The 18,138-nt window shown below is 43.1% G+C and overlaps 1 protein-coding gene across 1 annotated transcript in view; it reads right to left on the bottom strand.

Moving 5' to 3' along the window:
* Positions 1-2,000: 2,000 nt before the first annotated feature.
* Positions 2,001-18,138, bottom strand: part of MKI67 (marker of proliferation Ki-67) — a 29,244-nt gene continuing 13,106 nt past the window's right edge. The window contains exons 10-21 of the mRNA XM_075257677.1: positions 18,013-18,122; positions 17,754-17,925; positions 16,531-16,662; positions 15,339-16,156; positions 13,826-13,862; positions 12,336-12,401; positions 11,293-11,421; positions 8,407-10,203; positions 7,112-7,342; positions 6,103-6,210; positions 4,655-6,013; positions 2,001-3,289 (exon numbers count right to left, since the gene is read on the bottom strand). Of these exons, the coding sequence (XP_075113778.1) occupies positions 3,174-3,289; positions 4,655-6,013; positions 6,103-6,210; positions 7,112-7,342; positions 8,407-10,203; positions 11,293-11,421; positions 12,336-12,401; positions 13,826-13,862; positions 15,339-16,156; positions 16,531-16,662; positions 17,754-17,925; positions 18,013-18,122 (5,075 nt within the window). The 3' untranslated portion in view covers positions 2,001-3,173. The remainder of the gene's footprint in view (positions 3,290-4,654; positions 6,014-6,102; positions 6,211-7,111; positions 7,343-8,406; positions 10,204-11,292; positions 11,422-12,335; positions 12,402-13,825; positions 13,863-15,338; positions 16,157-16,530; positions 16,663-17,753; positions 17,926-18,012; positions 18,123-18,138) is intronic.

Here is an 18,138-nt window from a genome sequence, read left to right as displayed (position 1 = left end):
GGGCCTCCTTTCCACTCGAAAAAAAAATTTATGTGGAATTGCCACAGATTTCAAACTATATGTTGCAAAGCGTAAAATCCACAAGACATGGACATACCGCAAACTGAAATACACTGCAAATTTTTTGGGATGATTTATGAATAAATCCAATTCACTCCGCCGCTACTGTAAAACAGTAGACATTTTCTGTTCACAGTCCAGCTGTACATAGTCCAGAGCAATTACAGTAGATCCCATGGGAATAATAAAAGTTATTACATGTTTATGCAGCTGCATTGACCTTCGCTTCTTGCACGGCTCTGATTTTGTCCAGTGCCTTTTGGACTCATTTCATCTTCAATGCCAAATTTGATTTGTTCTTCTTTTGATCTGCTTCTCTCCATATTAGAAGCAGCATTGCCTACTAACATCCAAATCTGGAGTGCAAGGCTCTCCACATCCATGGAACAGGGTTCTCTCGTCTCTGTAACATACCTTCAGCAATGGACTCCTCCTTGCCATGTTCTTTCAGCCGTGATTGGGCTTCACCATCGTCAGTACAGACCTATGTAGCGAGCCCAGCAACCTCTAGCCATTTACGTCCTTTGACCTCTTGCTGAAGGTCTATGAACGGTTTCTGGATATTGCTTAATCTAACTCAACTGGCACAAGTCTTTCCCATTTCTTAACACTTTGCACAGAACAGATTGCTAATAAAATAATTCTGCTTCTAAGATTTCTTGCTTTGCCATAGGGTAGAGGTGAAGTATATAGAGAAAAAATGTAAGTTACAGTCAGAAGACTGGTTTTCAAGCTCCATTGACTTTTTGAAGTTCTCGGCCGTTTTCATTATTGGTTAAAGGTGTTATGCAGGGAACCCGAAAACTGAGCATTACATTCCCTGCAGGTTTGTAGATCTTCTAACCAGCTTTTCTCTTAAGACTATCCACTGCTGTAGAGGAGGCTCACTCCATTAACCCTGACCCACTATGCCTCATTAAAGGGGTTAGCCAACTTCCAAAATTATCTGCATACAAGTCCAGAGCAGAGCTAAAACCTCACTGTTCCCTTGTGCATCCTTTGCTTGCTTGACTGTTATATACAGGCAGTAAATCTGTGGACAAATTACATTTCCCATGATTCACTCTGTGTAGCCTTCCCTTCTCTCCCCTGTAATAAAATTATAGGACCCACATGCCCTCCTTGGGGTGTGCTGTCCGAATTCTTCGATTTCCATATCTGACCAGGTAATAAATCACTTCCACATCAGATCAGTATGACAGGCTTCAAGTAGCAAGAAGGTCATGTGCTGCTGTGACATTTCGTTTACTGACTGAACTGCTCACAGGGAAGGGTAGTGAGCTTGCAAATGAAACATCACAGCTCCAACACCCCGGCATCCAGGCACACACTCCGCTCCAGATTAGGCCCAAATGAATGGACCTAGTAGGGAGTGTCGGGAGGCGAATCCCCCTGAAAAAAAAGAGAATGTAGCTTTTCTTTTTTCCAGGAGCCGGAACAAACAGCTCCCGGGAAAAAAAAAAAAAAAAACACTAACTGGCTGCCATTGATTTCAATGGGAGCAATCTTTTTGGTCAGGATTTTGAGGAGGATACGGCCTCAAAATCCTGACCAAAAATCCGTGTCAACTTACCCTAAGAATCTCAGCACTCACTAAACCTGCCCCCCCCAATACACATAGTCCAGAGAGTCCACCGGCCTATACCAACCAGATTATTACTTTAACATCCAAATAGGTCTTACCTGGACGACAGCTGAAAACCGGTGTGCTGCCATGAGAAACTTTACTTTCATAAACACCGCTACTTCCAATTGCATCTTCTGCTTTTTCAGTCACAACTCTAGGGTGGCAGCTGATTTTCCTGACTTCAGTAGAATCCTTTGGACCCACACGTTAAAGTAAAAACCCTTTTAATGCAACTCCTTCGCCTCGTGTCACATAAGCCTTTCAAATGAGTTTCATAAAAGTGAAATAAACCCATAAACAAAAACTAGAAGGGAACTTTGAAGGTCAACTTTTTAATAGTTTTTTTTGTTTTTTATACATTACACACAAAGCAAAACTCTGTCCAATACTTAGAATTTTACACACACCAGTTTTTTTTTTTAAAAAAAAAGCTCCGGTTGTGCATTTGATGTGAAGGCCACCTTTTGGTACCAAAGGCATTATAAGATGCAAAAGGGCCTAAGCTACATTCTCTTGAATACAGGGCTCACTTTGCTCTATAACATTCCCTGGGCTGTCATGTATTAAGTAGCTGCAGCTGATCTATTCGGAAAGAATTATGCACAAAATCAAGTACAAACATGGGAGGTTTTTTTTTGCATTTTGTAAGGGAAAGAAGGGTTTAATTGGATTTTTTTTTGCCCAGCGTCAGGCTATGCCCACCCCTGGTTATTGCAGATCAGCCTTATACACTTGACCAGCAATACCAGACATAGCCCAAGTGTGGATTTGTTTTTGTAATCCCATTCCCCCGTAAAAAAAAATTTTTTTGTATACTTGCCCTCAGCTGGCAGACAGCAGTCATGACTTTTAGCTACCTTTGTGAACCGAGACCATACATGTCTAAATATATATTACATATATTAAACCCCCCCATATTAAAAAAAACTTAAATACATGTGTGGTTAAAACGTCACACTTAAGACATGCGTATGGCAAAATTACAGAAAGCCACAAGCTGGAATGATTCGATTACAATCTTTGCATCACATTAAGGCAAAGCAAATTACAAAATGTAACAAGTTAATACAAAAAAAAATAAAAAAATCATTCCAATACTTTATTATAAACCACAACAAAAAGGAATTTTTAAAAGACTGGCAAATTCAGCTCATTCGACATGTACACAAGCTAACGTGAATATTGCAAAAATAAAAAAAAAATTGAGTTTCAGAAATGGCCATGAATCATTCACTCCCTTTCTTCCAGTCACAGACGTCTGCATAAAATGTAAAAGCATAAATTTTTATGACAAAAATAAAAAGTTTTTTAGAATATAAAAATGTACAATTCTGACGAAAACAATTAAGAAGCAGTGCTAAAGAATTAAAAACATCTAGAATTCTGTTAAACCACTTAAGAACTTTTTTTTTTTTTTTTTCGGAATCTGAGAAAACTTTATAATTTAATTTACAAATTTCCAACAAACTGGGGACGGGAGGGTTTGCTATTTCCTGCTCCGTGTGCTTGTTCTCGTTTTCGTCGCGGCAGATGGCTTTTCGTTCTCAGGTTTAGAGGTCTGTTGTCTTGCGCTTCTTTTCTTAGTTGCTGTGGGAGATGCCTCTGAAAATACAGAGTAGTGAGAAATGTTAATAATGCAAAATATATATATATATATATATATATATATATATATATATATATATATATATATATATATATATATTTTGTGGACAGAGATTGCAATTTTTTTTTTTCTTGTCCAAGTGCTACACCTATCCAGGATAGCTGTAGAATTTAAGTGAAAGACTGAGCTGCAAGACCAGACCACCCATGGATGAGTTTTGGAGCAGTGTCTAGAGGTTTTTAATTTTTTTTTTTTATTTTTTTTTAAATACTGGACAACCCCGTTTTTTCCACAACCTGCTCTTGTACAATATAGTACGGTAATCCAAACTCCGTTTCCAAATATCCTTAAAGGGGTTGTCCCACGAAGTAAACTCAGCAGGACCTTTGTCCTCCACATTCAAAATGAGCACGGCCAGGCTGAATGCGAGCACGACTAAGGATGGAACCAAGTGCTGTACATCAACTATTTTATTTTTTTATGCTTAGGGCAGGTTCACACTTGCACCCGGTCTCCGCTTTCAGGTTTCCGTCTTCTGCCCGAGAAACTGGACAGGAGATGGAAACCGGCAGTCAGTTTTCAAACCCATTCATTTGAATGGGTTTGTAAAGTGTCTGCCCGTGGGCGTCTGCCTCTCCACGGCAAAATCGTTTTTGTTTTTTTTTAACTGGACACAAAGTCAGGCATGCAGGACTTTGTGACCAGTTAAAAAAAACAAAACAGATTTCGCCATGGAGATACTCACATTCAGCTTGGCTGCGTTCAGGTCGAATGTGGAGCAGAACAAAGGTCCTGCTGAGTTTACTTTGTGGAACAACCCCTTTAAAGGGGCTATTAATGAATAGGAATTCCCAGCTGATTTTGAGGCAGATATCCAATAGTTGGTAATTTTGGAAGAAGTGTTGGCTCCTTCCAGCAGTGATGGCAAACTAGTTTAGCGTACACATGGCAGATGCACTCTGGACTTTCCGACTGTATTTGCTGGCGGTAAATCCACAATGCATTACAGTAGCCACAAAATGAATGAGATGTTAAATTGCATCCACATGCTGCAGGGGATTTTTAAAAAAAATTAAAATACAGCGGACCCCACAGCGCCAGTTTCAAATTTGCATCATGTCACTTTATGCTGCAGATAATAACCATGGATTTTACCCTGTGCTTTTCTCCATTCCATACATTACGCACTGAAACTAAACTACACAGCTAGGAATGAATTATAGGGTCTTACCCCTAAAACCTCGCCTGTGCAGCTAGCGTGTGTCCACATTTCAGAAATTTGTGCATCGAGTCTGCCAGCCATGCCATTTCTGCATGTAAAGCCTTCCTAAGATTAAAAAAAACCAAAACCATGCAATTACCTGTCTTCCTTCTCTTTGCCGGTGATTCAGACATTGATGTGGGCTTTTCTGGAGCTGCCTCTTGTACCTCAACTTTTTGGGTTTTGGCATTTTTTTGATTTTTCCTACCACGACCAGCAGGAATATTTTCTGTTTCGACTAGGACGGATTCGCTGGGCTGGGAAGAAGTTTTGGGTTCTTCATGAGAGTCGCTTTTTGCTTTGGCAGTTGGCAATTTCCTTTTCACTCCCCTTGTGGACTTTGGGCTTTCTTCAGTTTTCTCTTTACCAGCATTTCCCTTTGGACTCTTAGATTTAACAGGGGACAGGGTACTTTCATTTTCTGAGGGGGTCTTACTAGTTGTTGCTCCCCTCTGTCTTCTTGAAGCGGACGGTTCAACATTACGAACTTCATTATTTTCACTGTCTAAGACCTTAGCTCCTCGTCGGCCCCGCTGTGGACTTGTGTGAACTTCTGTGGAATTAGACTCTGCATCTTTCTCTTCCACGTTTGCCTTTCTTCCTCTTTTACGAGGTGCGGCTTCTGCAACATCCGATACAGCGTTGACTGGCGCTGGAGTCTCCTCAGTACTGGCCTGATTGTTTCCTCTACGGGATCTCTTAGCAGGGACTGCTAGCTCTGAAGTATTAGGTACAGCCTTTCCTTTAGAACGACCACCTCGAGTAGATCCCTCATTGGGCTCCGGAGCAGATACTTCTGTTGTGCTTTGAGCATCAGTGGCCAGCAGAGGGTGCCATTGTACAGATTTTGCCTTTGATTTAGAGACAGTCTGATCTTCTATATTTTGCACAGTTTTACCTCTTGCATTCTTCCTGCCCTTTACTTCAGGCACAGCCTGGGGTTCATCACTGTCAAGCGTTTTCTTACCCCGTGTTGCCTTTGTGGCAGGTTCTGCTTCTTCTGAAGTGACAGCTTTAGTCTGTTCCTCAGGACTTGAGTCTGTGTGTGAACCCTGATTTCTTCTTGAGCTTTTTTGCGGTTTGACATTAGATCCCTTGGTCTGTTCATCGGTATCAGATACATTACTAACGTCTCTTGCCGTTCTAGACCTTCCCCTTGCTGGAACTGCCTTCTGAGACACCTCAGTTTCAGAGACCTCAGTGTCAGTATTGCCCTCTTTCCTTTTGCTCGGTCGGCCACGTGAACTCTTAGGTTGACTTTCAACAGGGGGTTCAGGTACAGAGTCCTTTGTTTGTTTAGCTGATCTTTTTGGAGATTTAGGCTCGGGGCTCTTAGCATTCTCTACTGGAGCGGTTGAATCTGCGTTTTCTTTCACCTCTTCTGTTACGTCCTTGGATTGGCCCCTGTTTCTGGTTGCCTGTTTGGATGTCTTTGGTTTGGAAACATCAGGCTCAACATCTAAAAACATTACATATAAGTTACTTTAAACCAATTCAAGAAACATTTATACCACTTTCAATTACCAGATTGGAGTGCTATAAACTTACTGGAAAGTTCTTCAGCGTTCCTTCGTCTTCCACCTCGTCTGCTCACAGGTGAAGCCTGAGTGGTTAACTTTTCTGGTTGTTCACCGACCAAACTTGAATTAGTCTCTCCTAAAATCATATAGAAAAGAAGCATTGAGGCATTGCCATAAACTTTAGTACAACTGTAGTTCACCTTGATACTGATAACAAAAGCAACTAAGTGTTACATGTCAAGTTAAAATTTACTGCAACTATTTAATCCTTTTCAGAGCTACCTATGGCGGCATTAACATAATAAAGGTGGGTTCACACGAGCACCCGATCTCCATTATGCAGGTTTCCGTTTTCTGTCGGCAGAAGATGGAAACTGGCATGCAGTGTCCGCCGGTGAGCGTCTTCTGCTCTCCGCAGCGATACAGTTTTTTTTTTTTTTTTTAACCAGACACAAAGTCCTGCATGTCCGACTTTGTCTCCAGTTAAAAAAAAAAATTCGCTACGGAGAGCAGAAGACGCTCACGGGCGGACACTTTTCAAACCCATTCAAATGAATGGGTTTGAAAACTGCCTGCCGGTTTACGTCTCCTGCCCAGTTTCTCGGGCAGGAAACTGAAACCTGCAAAACGGAGATCGGGCGCAGGTGTGAACCCGCCCTAAAAGGGTATGCACCTCTCCCGAGACACTTCCCAAGTCCTTCTATAGTTTGGAGTCTCTACAGACACAGAAAATACTTGGAGATGGTTTCTTCAGTCAATCATATGAGAATCTCCAAACATTGTGCATGTTAGGATGTGTAGTGAAACAGGGACCTAAGCAGAGTCTGGAACTGAGCAATAGGGGGAGAGTGACATTCTGTTATTTTAAGAATAAGTTATCAATATCCAAACAGCAAAGGTCCGACACCTGGAAACAGCCCTGCTCTGTGTGTGGTGGACGTGCAGAGTTACTGCAGATCTCATTCATTTGTATATGAGCTGAGCAGTCAACCACAAATCTAAATCTGTGATGCATGCTAAAAATAATGCAAGTTTACCTTCAGAAGATGAGGGCTCAGTGTGTGCCGCTTTTCTCCTTTCTCTTGCAGGAGGTAGTTGGGTTTTGTTTTCTGCAGCTGGAACTATGGTCTGTTCAGGTTCTGGTGCTTGTTGTTCCTCTACGCTCTGTTTTGAGGACTTTTTAACATTCTGCCGGGCGGTTTTCTTAGTGGATTTGGCAGGCTTTTCAATTGCTTCTTCAGATGGCTTTTGAGCAGAGCCCAATTCTCCTACAGAAATGTCACAATTAACAAAATTGCCATTGCAAAACTGGAAATATTTACATTTAAAGGGTCAAGTCACATGTGGCAGATTTCTTGCTGGTATTTCTACCACTAACATTCAATTCAAATAAGACGCTCAGAAATCCATGCACATCCTAGCCCAGCTCCACTGGATGAACGGAATGGTATTTTAGTCACAAATTTTTGCTGTGTGTAAATACAAGGGCATGTTCACACATGTATTCTGTAGCCAAAACAAGGAGCGGGTCCAAATCTTTCATTCTACTTTCTCTGCAGATTCTATTTCTGCTCATTATTTAGTACCAGTATTTATATGCCAAAAAGAGAACTCTGCCATGTGAACATAGCCTTATACAGACCATCACTCAGGACCTGTACAAGTAATGCTTAAAAGGCAACAGAGACCCCATCACTGAACGTGGAAGGGAATGGACACCTGGGAGGATTTTTTTTTTTTTTTAAATATTATTTCTGATTTACATTTTCAAGAAAAAATAATTTTTCCACTAGGCCCATGCCACAACATAGGATTGAGGATAAATTGTGGTCGGATTACTGTTGTGAATGCAGCTGCAGGCAAAGCAACCAAACCTCTGGTGGATGCAGATGTGCACTCTATAGATGGCGCTCCCACTAAAGTGAATTGGATTGGTGGTTCATCTGCATCCACCAGTTTTTCGGATGCCTTCCAAACAGGGGTAAGAACACCTGGCCTCCAGATTGGTGGGCTTGAGGGTCAGACTCCACTGATCAGCTTTTTATCCCTCTACCTGTAGATAGAGGATAAATATGATTTCTGGCATAACTTTAAAAATATTGATTTGTTTGGCTTGTCCTATGTGTTACATCACAAAAGGCACTATTCAGAAAAATCTGTCCATTTGACCGCTCCTTATAATATGGCTTATGACCAAGTGAGTTAATCTAATGTATTTGCATTCTGTAGCTAACGGTGTAGCATACAGCAGAAGCCAAACATTGCAAAATTTTGGTGAAACTATTACAAAACAAACATGCCAGGCAAAATATCTAGTAAAATCCCAACTTACCTTCAGTAGCCGCAGGTTTCCTCCCTCGTTTAGGTGATGTAACTTCAGAAACGGGCACAGTCTCTTTGGGTAATTCTATGTTCCTAGCTCGTCCCTTGCGTGTGGGCGATGTAACATCAGAAACTTCTGTAGATGAAGCCGCTTCTTCCACACCTTGGGATGCCTCGGCCTTTCTATGCCTTCCTCTGCGCGTCTGTGAAGTTACATCCTCTACAACTGGTCCAGATTCTACTGATGCATCTGCAATATTCTTTGACCGACTTCCACGAGTCGGTGCAGTTGCCTCGCTGACAATTGAAACGGACTCCTTAGTAAGATCTGTAGCCTTTGGCCTTCCTCTGCGCTTCTCTAAAACTGGAACAGGAGACTTTGGCACTTCTGCAATTCCTTTAGACCTGCTTCCACGTGTTGGTGAACTGGTATCCACCTCAGGGATTGAAGCGGATGCTTTCGCAGGTGGTTTACCTCTGCGTGTCTGGGCAGTTGGCAACTCCTTTGCCACTGTATTGGCTACTTCTGTTTCAGCGGGGCCTTTAGACCTACTTCCACGAGCTACCTGCACCTCAGGAGCTGAAGGTTCCTGGGGTAAATCTGCTTTGACTTTTTGTCTACCCCTGCCTTTCTGTGTTGTTGTCTTGCCTTCAGAAACAGACTCCTTGGAGACTTCTGGTGCGGTGCTGGGCTGTTCTTTATGTTCTGGTGATGTCAACTTACTCTTTACAATGGTAACAGACTCCTCAGGCACTGGTACGGTGCTTTTTTTGGGTCTTCCACGGCGAGTTGGAGAAGTCACTTCAGAAACAGTTAGAGATTCCTTGGGTACTTCTGTAGAGCTGCTTGGTCTTCCTCTACGCGCTGGAGAGGTCACCTCACTAATTGCTGACTCCTTAGGCACTTCAACAGTGGCACTAAATCTTCCTTTACGAGTTGGGGAGGTTACCTTATCAGCGACAAGAACAGTTTCTTGAGATTTTTCTGGCACAGCTTTAGACTTTCCATGACGAGATGGGGAAGTCACTTGAACTGGAAGAGATTCCTTGGGTACTTCTGTAGAGGAGCTTGGTCTTCCTCTACGCGCTGGAGATGTCACCTCACTAACTGCAGCCTCCTTAGGCATTTCAGTAGTGGCACTAAGTCTTCCTTTACGTGTTGGGGAAGTCACTTTAGCATCGACAGCAGAAAGTGGTTCCTTAGTGGCTTTAGCAGCAGAAACTGGTCTTCCTCTACGTCTGGGGGACGCCACTTCACCGCTGCTTTCAGCAACAGAAATGGGTTCCTTTTGGCTCACTGGCAATGGTGTTTCTTTATCAGATTTTGCAGGAGACTTCTTAGGAGCTTCAGATGTAGAGCTTGGTCTTCCTCTACGCCTTGGTGAAGTCACCTCACTGACAGACTCTTTGGAAGGCCCATCAATGACGGGTAGCGTTTCCTTGGGTTCTTCTGCCATGACTTTAGGTCTTCCACGTTGGTTTGGAGAGGTCACTGCAGAAGTGTCTTTGGGAGATGTAGAAATGGAGCTTGGTCTTCCCCTACTTTTTGGGGAAGTCACTTCAGACTTCTTGGGAGCTTCTGCTACAATGCTAGTTCTTCCTTTATGTGCTGGTGATGTCAACTTGGCGTCAGTAATGGAAACAGATACCTTGGGTTGCTCTGCTGTAGTTTTAGATTTTCCTTGTCGAGTAGGGGATGTCACTTCAGCAGAGGCAGATTCTTTTGAGGATTTACCAGTAGAGCTCGGTCTTCCTCCCCTTCTAGGGGACACCACTTCGCCAGCAGATGCAGCTTGTTCCTTGGGCACTACAGAAAATAATAATAATGGTGGTGACTTCACTTAACTGCATTCAATGCTGTCTGGCAGCAATGTAAGACGCCCTATTCATGGGATACTAGATAAATTGTTGATCGGTTGGGGTCCAAAGGCATTTTAGCTCTACATTCACTTCAATGGAAGCATCAGAAATAGGTGAAGTACAACTATCTCTGAATTTCCCACTGAAATAGAATGGGGACGCACATTCTGCGTTCACCACTACATTCAGGATTGGAGCAAAGCACCCCATCGACCAGCTGTTCATCACCTTTCCTATACATAGGAGAAAAACTATTTTCATGTTAAAACCCCATAAATAGCGAATATTTTAGCAATATTTATACATCACTCCAAGACCAAAATAATTTAGAGCTTTAGTACAAGGCCGAATTTACAGTGTGGTCATAGAGTGCTGAACTCAGGACATGAAATGGTTATATAAAATGCAAAGACAGAAAAACATACAGCACCGCGCTGTATATAGCATAGTATATTTAGTACAATGAGAAACAATCCCAATGTGTTGAATTGCTCTCACTTGGTCGGGGATTCACAACTACCATTAAAGCTCCGGAACTGTTTAACAGGGGGTTCCTCCCTGGGTGAGGTTCAAGCTGCAGTGCCCAATCACCACTGGTGTACAGATAATGGCCAAGGACTGTAAATAGAGGACCGTGCTTCATCCAATGAGTTTAAATAGCTTTGTGCAATTTTATTGAGGTTCACAAGTTCTTGTACACTTGAAAAAAGGGTCATAAGACCCGTAACGTGTTGTGTTCCTCAATAACATTGCATGAAGCTATTTAAACTCATTGGGTGAAGCACGGTCCTCTATTTACGGTCCTTGACACTTATATAAAAGAGTTTAGACGGTTTGCAATATTTTAGCCAACTAACGGTGCAAATAAACCAGACAGTAATAAGCCAGGTTTGCACATGAGGATGCCATGACATTTCCCAACACAAAGATCTAGGAAGAAGTTAGTACAACTATCTACAATAGCAGCAAAGCAGAAGCAAAGAAAAAACACTTTATGGAAGCTTTTATGCTTAGGTAAGCCGTGTGTAAGACTCACCTGGGGAAGAAAGGTCCTGGCTCTTAGATGGTCTGCCTCTCTTTGGTGTAGATTTAACAACTTCTTGGGTGCTCTTTGTAATAGACTCTTGCACAATTTGTGATTGGACGGTCTCAATGGCATCTGCACCTGTGATCACAAATGGAAAATCATTATTCCTATTAGTTCTGGTCTACCAAGCCAACTATAAAAGGGAAAAATCAGATAAATGATCAGATCACATTAATGATGCCTGATCTCAGATCACCAGTGTGTGCCAAAATGAAATTGCTCTAGAGAGCTTAAACACTATGAGCACTTAACAACCCTTACTAAAAATCATGTGCAGCAACAATGTAGTAAAACTATACTAATTTTATAGTTGATTGTCAAAGATCTCTAATATGTGCCCAACATATCAAAAAATCATTTCACCATCTCTAACTCCAGTGCACTTGAAATTTTTCCTCTAGTCCCCACCATTCCTGAGCACTCAGTGTATTAAGTATGGTGGTGTAATTCTCAGCTTGATACGCTAAACTTTTGACTGGACAGGGTCGGAGCCCAAAACCACACCCCCTTGCTTGAGACCACCCACTTTACTGTAAAGAGCTGAAGGCCCCAAGCACACCAGAGAATGCGCCTCCGATAATTATAGAGCAGATCCTAACCCTGCTCATAGAAGATTCCCCCCAGGGATGAACCTGCCTTTTTCGCCGCCCGAGGCGGACGACAATAAGCCCCCCCCCCCCCCCCCCAAGCCTGTTCTGGACTGGCTTAGATAAGCAAAAATGCTGCCCTCCTCGGGGCCCTGGCATAGCGCCGCCTGAAGCGGCGGTCGCTTCAGGTCGCCTCATGGGAGGTGCGGCGCTGATCCCCCCCCCACCCCCTTAGAAAAAGGACTGTGGGAGCTTTTGTGTTTTTTTTTTTTCCAGTATTGCTACTCGATCATGTGCATGAGGCCTCAATAGTATATCAGCCACCAAAAATAACCAGTAGCGATTGTAGCTAATGGTAAAAGGTCCCCTTTAAAACATGCGTGCAATACACTGGATTTACCATACCTGATGTCATGTCACCCAAAAGGCTCAAACGTTTAGCTGGCCTTCCTCTTCCTCGATTAGCAGATGCTATAAATAAAGAATGCAATAATTTAATTAAAAAAAAAAACAACTTCCATTTCATATCATAACCTGTTACATATTCACTAGTTTTGTACTAAACCTCAATAAGCCAAGAACATAGTTTGTTCCATTTCATAACTACCGTATTTTTCGGACTATAAGACGCACTGGACTATAAGACGCACCTTGGTTTTAGAGGAGGAAAATAGGGGAAAAAAAATTTGAAGCAAAAAATGGTAAAATATTTAATATATGGGAGTTGTAGTTTTGCAACAGCTGCAAGGCCACATTGACAGGTGACCCTGCAGCTGTACGGGGATGCATAGAATGGGGTTTTTTGCGGGGCCAGAAGTACTTTTTAGTTATACCATTTTGGGGAATATCTATTGCTTAGATCACCTTGTATTGAAAAAAAAAAACCCGGTGGTTTATGACATATGATTTTCTACTTTTATATATATATATTCTAGGGACAGGAGGTGATTTAGAACTTTTATTTTTCATATTTTTATTATATATTTTTAAAGGTTTTTTTTTTTTACTATTTTATTCCCCTCCGAGGGCTTGAACCTGCGGTCACTTGATCGCAAGTCCCATAGACGGCAATACAAGTGTATTGCCGTCTATGGGACATTCTGTCTATTAGTATTACGGCTGGTCATAGAGACCAGCCGCAATACTAATATAGCCGTGACAGGCCGGGGAGCCTCATTAGGTTACCGGCTGTCACCCGAACAGGTCGGCTCCTGCGATATCGCTGCGCAGGAGCCGGCCTGCAACTCTACAGGTACGGGGCCGGTGGGGACTGGCCCCGGGGGAGAAGAGGCCGCTGACAGACTGCAGACCCGGCATCCGCTGTACTAGAGAGGCGGATGCTGGGGAGGGATAGACGCCGGGGCCTGAGACATCGCTCCTCTCCCCTGCCTGAAGCCAGCAGCGGGGGGACGGAGGAGCGGAATAGCATTACTCCTCCCGCTGCTGGCTTCATTCAGGGCAGAGGATCGCAGCGATGTCTCAGGCCCCGGCGTCTATCACTTGCCGGCATTCGCCTCTCTATTACGGCAGGTGCCAGGCCAGGCACATTCAGACTATAAGACGCACCCTTCTTTTCCCCCAAAATTTTGGGGAAAAAAAGTGCGTCTTATAGTCCGAAAAATACGGTAATGATCTCAAAAAGCCAAAAATGCTCATGAGTGTTTCAAGGTCATAAGTAGGGTCTGTATACATCTGTGCTCTTAGTACAGGGCTTCTGGAACCCCACTGTAAAACCCCAGCCGTGTCAGACTTCTCAGCCCTACAATCAGCACAGATCCCGTCTCACATAGTTTTCAGTTTTATGTTTTGCTCTTCCTTCCATCCCTTAAACATCCCCATTAGACTAAAATTTGTCTTCTATCAAGTCAATGGATTATAAATATTGTCCTACTTACATTTTGCAGAGTGAGTCCCGAGATCTGTTGATGCAACCTAAGAAAATAAACAAGGGGTTAAGTAGTTATTGGTGTAACCTGCCAACGCAATGTAAATTCTAGAAACCGTATTATGTGGTCATTTGGTGAAACTTCGGTGTAGGGTTGTCTAGGGTTACTAAAATGACTGCAGGAATTGGACTGCAATGCTAAACACCCATGGACACTTGTGGAACAAATCCTGAACTATCCCTTTAACCACTTCTGGACCGCCCATAGACTATATACGTCCGGGAAGTGGTTGCCTAGTTCTGACAGGACGTACCAGTACGTCCAGTCAGAATACAGCAGCTGCACGGAGATCGTGCAGCTGCTTTCAATAGGAGCCGGCTGTAACTTCAGCCGGAGCACCCAGAGAGAAGACAGGGCAGATTTATTACCTCCCCTGCCTTCGCGATCCTGTATACAGCGCTCAATGAGCGCTGTATACACAGCTATGGACGCTGCCATAAATCAGCTGCCCTCTGACCCGGCGGACACGTGATCCGCAGGGAGCAGAGTCTTGCAAAAGCTGCTGGGTCCTACAGACCCCAGATCAGCTCAGTAAGCTGTGTATACAGCGTGCAGGAGGCTGGATTTCTCCTGCATCTGGGGTTAAATGTAGCAGCCCCAGTTATAGGAGAAATCAGCCTCAAGTACAAAAAACATAAGTTATCAGATGTTCCCAAAGGTCTCTTATCACCTTATGGGGACACAATCTGGAAAAAATAAAATAAAATTATAATAAAAAGTTTTTTTAAAAAAAATGTAAATAAAATAAATAAATAATACACTAATAAAACGCTGTTATTAAAGGTTATAGCCCCACCCCGACACGAGGGGGATGGTACTTCAATGAGCTGTATCTGTTTATACAACCTAGAAGAGTCTCCACTTTCATATGCTAGCAATATTGCAGCTCTAACTATAAGAGAAGCAGATCAATAGTTATAGAGTCTGCAACGATATTTAGTGGCCCAAATAATCCTGTTGTAAAGTCAGTAGTGCTTGTACTGAAAATAGCAAACCCTAAGGGCTAGTTCACTCGGGGCAAGCTGGCAGCACGAACCTCCAGCCCATTCATTTGGGCCTAATCCATCGCGGAATGCCACAACACAATGTGTACACGCAGAGCCCCGTGTGAACTAGCCCTTACACTCATCCCTGTGTTCGTACTCCCCACACTGATTTAGTGGAGTCAGAAGAACACCTCTGCTTCAGTACGTATGCGCCGGACCTAAGGCGCATGTGCAGCAGAGCACCACAGGGGAGTCGGATGAAAATACTTAAAGTCCTCTCTAGTCAAGTATATAGGTTGGTGTAGCACAGATGGCTTTACAACCAGGCAATTTGGGTCACTTAACACCCAATCCATAAGGACCAGTGGGTGGCATAGTGCCCCAAACAAACATGACAAGTTCCCTTCAAGGTGCTGACAGCCACTGGTTCACTTAGGGAAAGGCAACAGAAACCATCCTAAACGAACATATTTTACCTCTCCACTCTTTGTTTTGGGTGGGGTTTTGATCAAGTTTCTTATTCCAAATATCTCTTCTATTGGACGGGTAGTTTCTATTGACTGGACGCTTTCAACTGGAGTACTCATTAAATGATTTAGTGCAAAGTCCTCGACTGGTTGCCCCCTTTCTTTAGGGGTTCTCATTAGGCGCTTTATTCCAATCATGTCCTCCACTGGCTGACCGCGCTCTTTGGGGGTTCTCATAATGCGTTTTATTCCGACCATATCTTCTACCGGTTGTGATTTCTCTTTGGGTGTTCTCATTATTCGCTTGATGCCAATCATATCTTCCATGGGTGGTACTTTTTCTTTTGGGGTTCTCATGACGCGTCTCACACCGGCAAAATCTTCCACAGGATCTACCTTCTGTTTAGGGGTCTTCATAATTCTTTGGACACCAGTGAAATCTTCCACTGGCACCCCTTTCTGCCTGGGTGTTTTCACAAGTTTGTCAATGCCAAGCACCTCAAGGTTGGCGGATCTTCGAGAATAGGCCTGAGGAGACTCAGTTTCTTTCGGTGTTCTCAACAGTTTCTTTAAAGCATGAGGGTCAGTAACAGGTGACCCTCTCTGTTTTGGTGTTGTCAGAATACGTTTGACACCAGAGAGTCCCACAGATTTCCGCGTATCTTTCTTCGATTTTGAAGTTTCTTCTACCAACTTGGGAGCGGATTTGTGATTCTTACTCAGTTCTGGGGAGGCAGGACTTTCCAGAAGCCTTGATACCGCATCCCGACTGTATTGCTTACGCCGTGTAGTATTAGGACTGTTCAATGGTGAAACCACCATTTCGCCTGAAAGCAAATTAAAAAAAAATTAGGCATGGTCTAGAAAAAAAAGGACACTAAAACATTAAAGTGATATATCATGGCTGATGTAGCTGCTGAGGTATGCAGATAGTAACCGGTCTATCTCTGATCTCCCACTGACATCTCCACATTATGGCCAGAAATGCCGCTACAGATATCCTAAATAAAAGGTGAACTGGCACATTAACACTACATTTTGGGCTGAGAAAACTGTGCCCATTATGTCTCCATGGAACTTGTGCACCTTTTCTTTTACTGTATGGAGGAATACAGTCTGCTATACTACACCATACAGATTACCTCTTCTCCCTACATATATAGGTGATGCCTGGCCCCGGTATTTGGACGTAAACACCAACCTGACTCTTCTGGAGTCTGCATCACTGACATCTCCACAACCACTGAATTTGGAGAGTCTGTTTTAGAGCTTTCTAGTCGATTACTCTTCCTTTGCTTGTTGCTTGCTGGAGTGCTGAACAATTCGGCCACACCTTTATAACGGAAAAGGAAAAAAGTGGAGAAAAAAAAAAGACTCAAGTTAGCATAAAACTGCAACAAAAGTACATAGACATAACACCTGCATGATCACCTTTTACAAAGTGTTAAATTCTGTGCCCCTGAAATCTCATGGAAATGATGCCAGAAATCTACGCCAGCTACTAGCTGACTGGCAGAGGGGGCTCCTCATCATATATGAGGCATAATCCTCCATCAACTGTGGGGTTATGAAGGCTGCCAACCTTCCTAAGTCTCCCCCTATTTAGCAATTGTAGGGAGTCTCTGCAGCAAGGAACCTCACCGAGAAGGCTCTAAGTAACTGAGACGGACTCAGACTTTCTACTGAATATATAGCACAGAATACACCCAATTCATATGAGGACCGCTTCCGTGCTGCTCTACAATGAAGCCAGGGAAGAACATCTCAGCATCTCTCATAAGGCCCAATGACTGGCACATGCACACTGAAGCCAAAATGTACTGCTCTGACTTAAAGGGATTCTATCATTAAACCTCTTTTTTTTGTGGATAAGACGTCGGAATAGCCTTTAGCAAGGCTATTCGTCTCTTACCTTCAGACGTGGTCTCTGCCGCGCCGTTACCGGTTTTTACCAGTATGCAAATTAGTTCTCTGTAGTCTTCCTGCGCAGGCGTCGGAGGTGACGCAAAAGGAAGACGGCAGATAAGGGGAGGATCCAGCCGAAGATAGAGGTGTCACAGGATCGTGTTCTGGAGCTGCAGCGCTGGGGCCCGCCCCCATCATTGTCAGAACTAATATGCATACTGGTAAAAACCGGTATTTCTAAGGAACGGCGCGGTAGAGATTACATCTAAAGGTAAGAGATGAATAGCCTTTCTAAAGGCTATTCCGACGTCTTATCCACAAAAAAAAAAAAAGAAAAGGTTTTAATGGTAGAATCCCTTTAAGTGGCCCTAGAGTAGAGGTGCGGAGTTAGCATAGGGCTATTTGTCAGTCTAAACCACTAGTCCATAAAGACTGATCGGTGGCTTAGTGCCCCAGATAGCGCTGACAGGTTTCATTTATGGAGTGCAAGTGTACCAGAATATAAAGTGTAACCCTTACCAGTAAAGCTTTCATTGTGGGCACGGTCAAGTTTTACAGCCTGATTTCTTACGACTTTTGGGACATATCCTGTAAGGTTGACGGTTCTTGTATGAGCTCTTCCTACAAGGATTGTGGCAGGAGAGTCTGCATGTCCGGTGCTCATCACATCCTTAGTTTTTTTCATTGGAGTCTGAAAACAGACAAGTGTCATATTTACAACAAATATGAACAGAATTGTAAAGTCACACAAGTTAAAAGAAACTAACAGAACACTTACCTTATGCTTTAGTTTCTTTTTTGTAACAGCTACTTTCTTAACAGGTTTATCAGTCGTCTTTTGCGATTTTGCAACTCCAATTTTCACCACATCGGCCCATGTTCTAGACACTAAAAAAAAAAAAAA

Source organism: Leptodactylus fuscus, chromosome 10 (assembly GCF_031893055.1).
Source record: "Leptodactylus fuscus isolate aLepFus1 chromosome 10, aLepFus1.hap2, whole genome shotgun sequence".
NCBI classification, from domain to species: domain Eukaryota; kingdom Metazoa; phylum Chordata; class Amphibia; order Anura; family Leptodactylidae; genus Leptodactylus; species Leptodactylus fuscus.
Note: the sequence above shows the minus strand (reverse complement) of the source record. Positions and strands in the feature narration are given on the sequence as shown.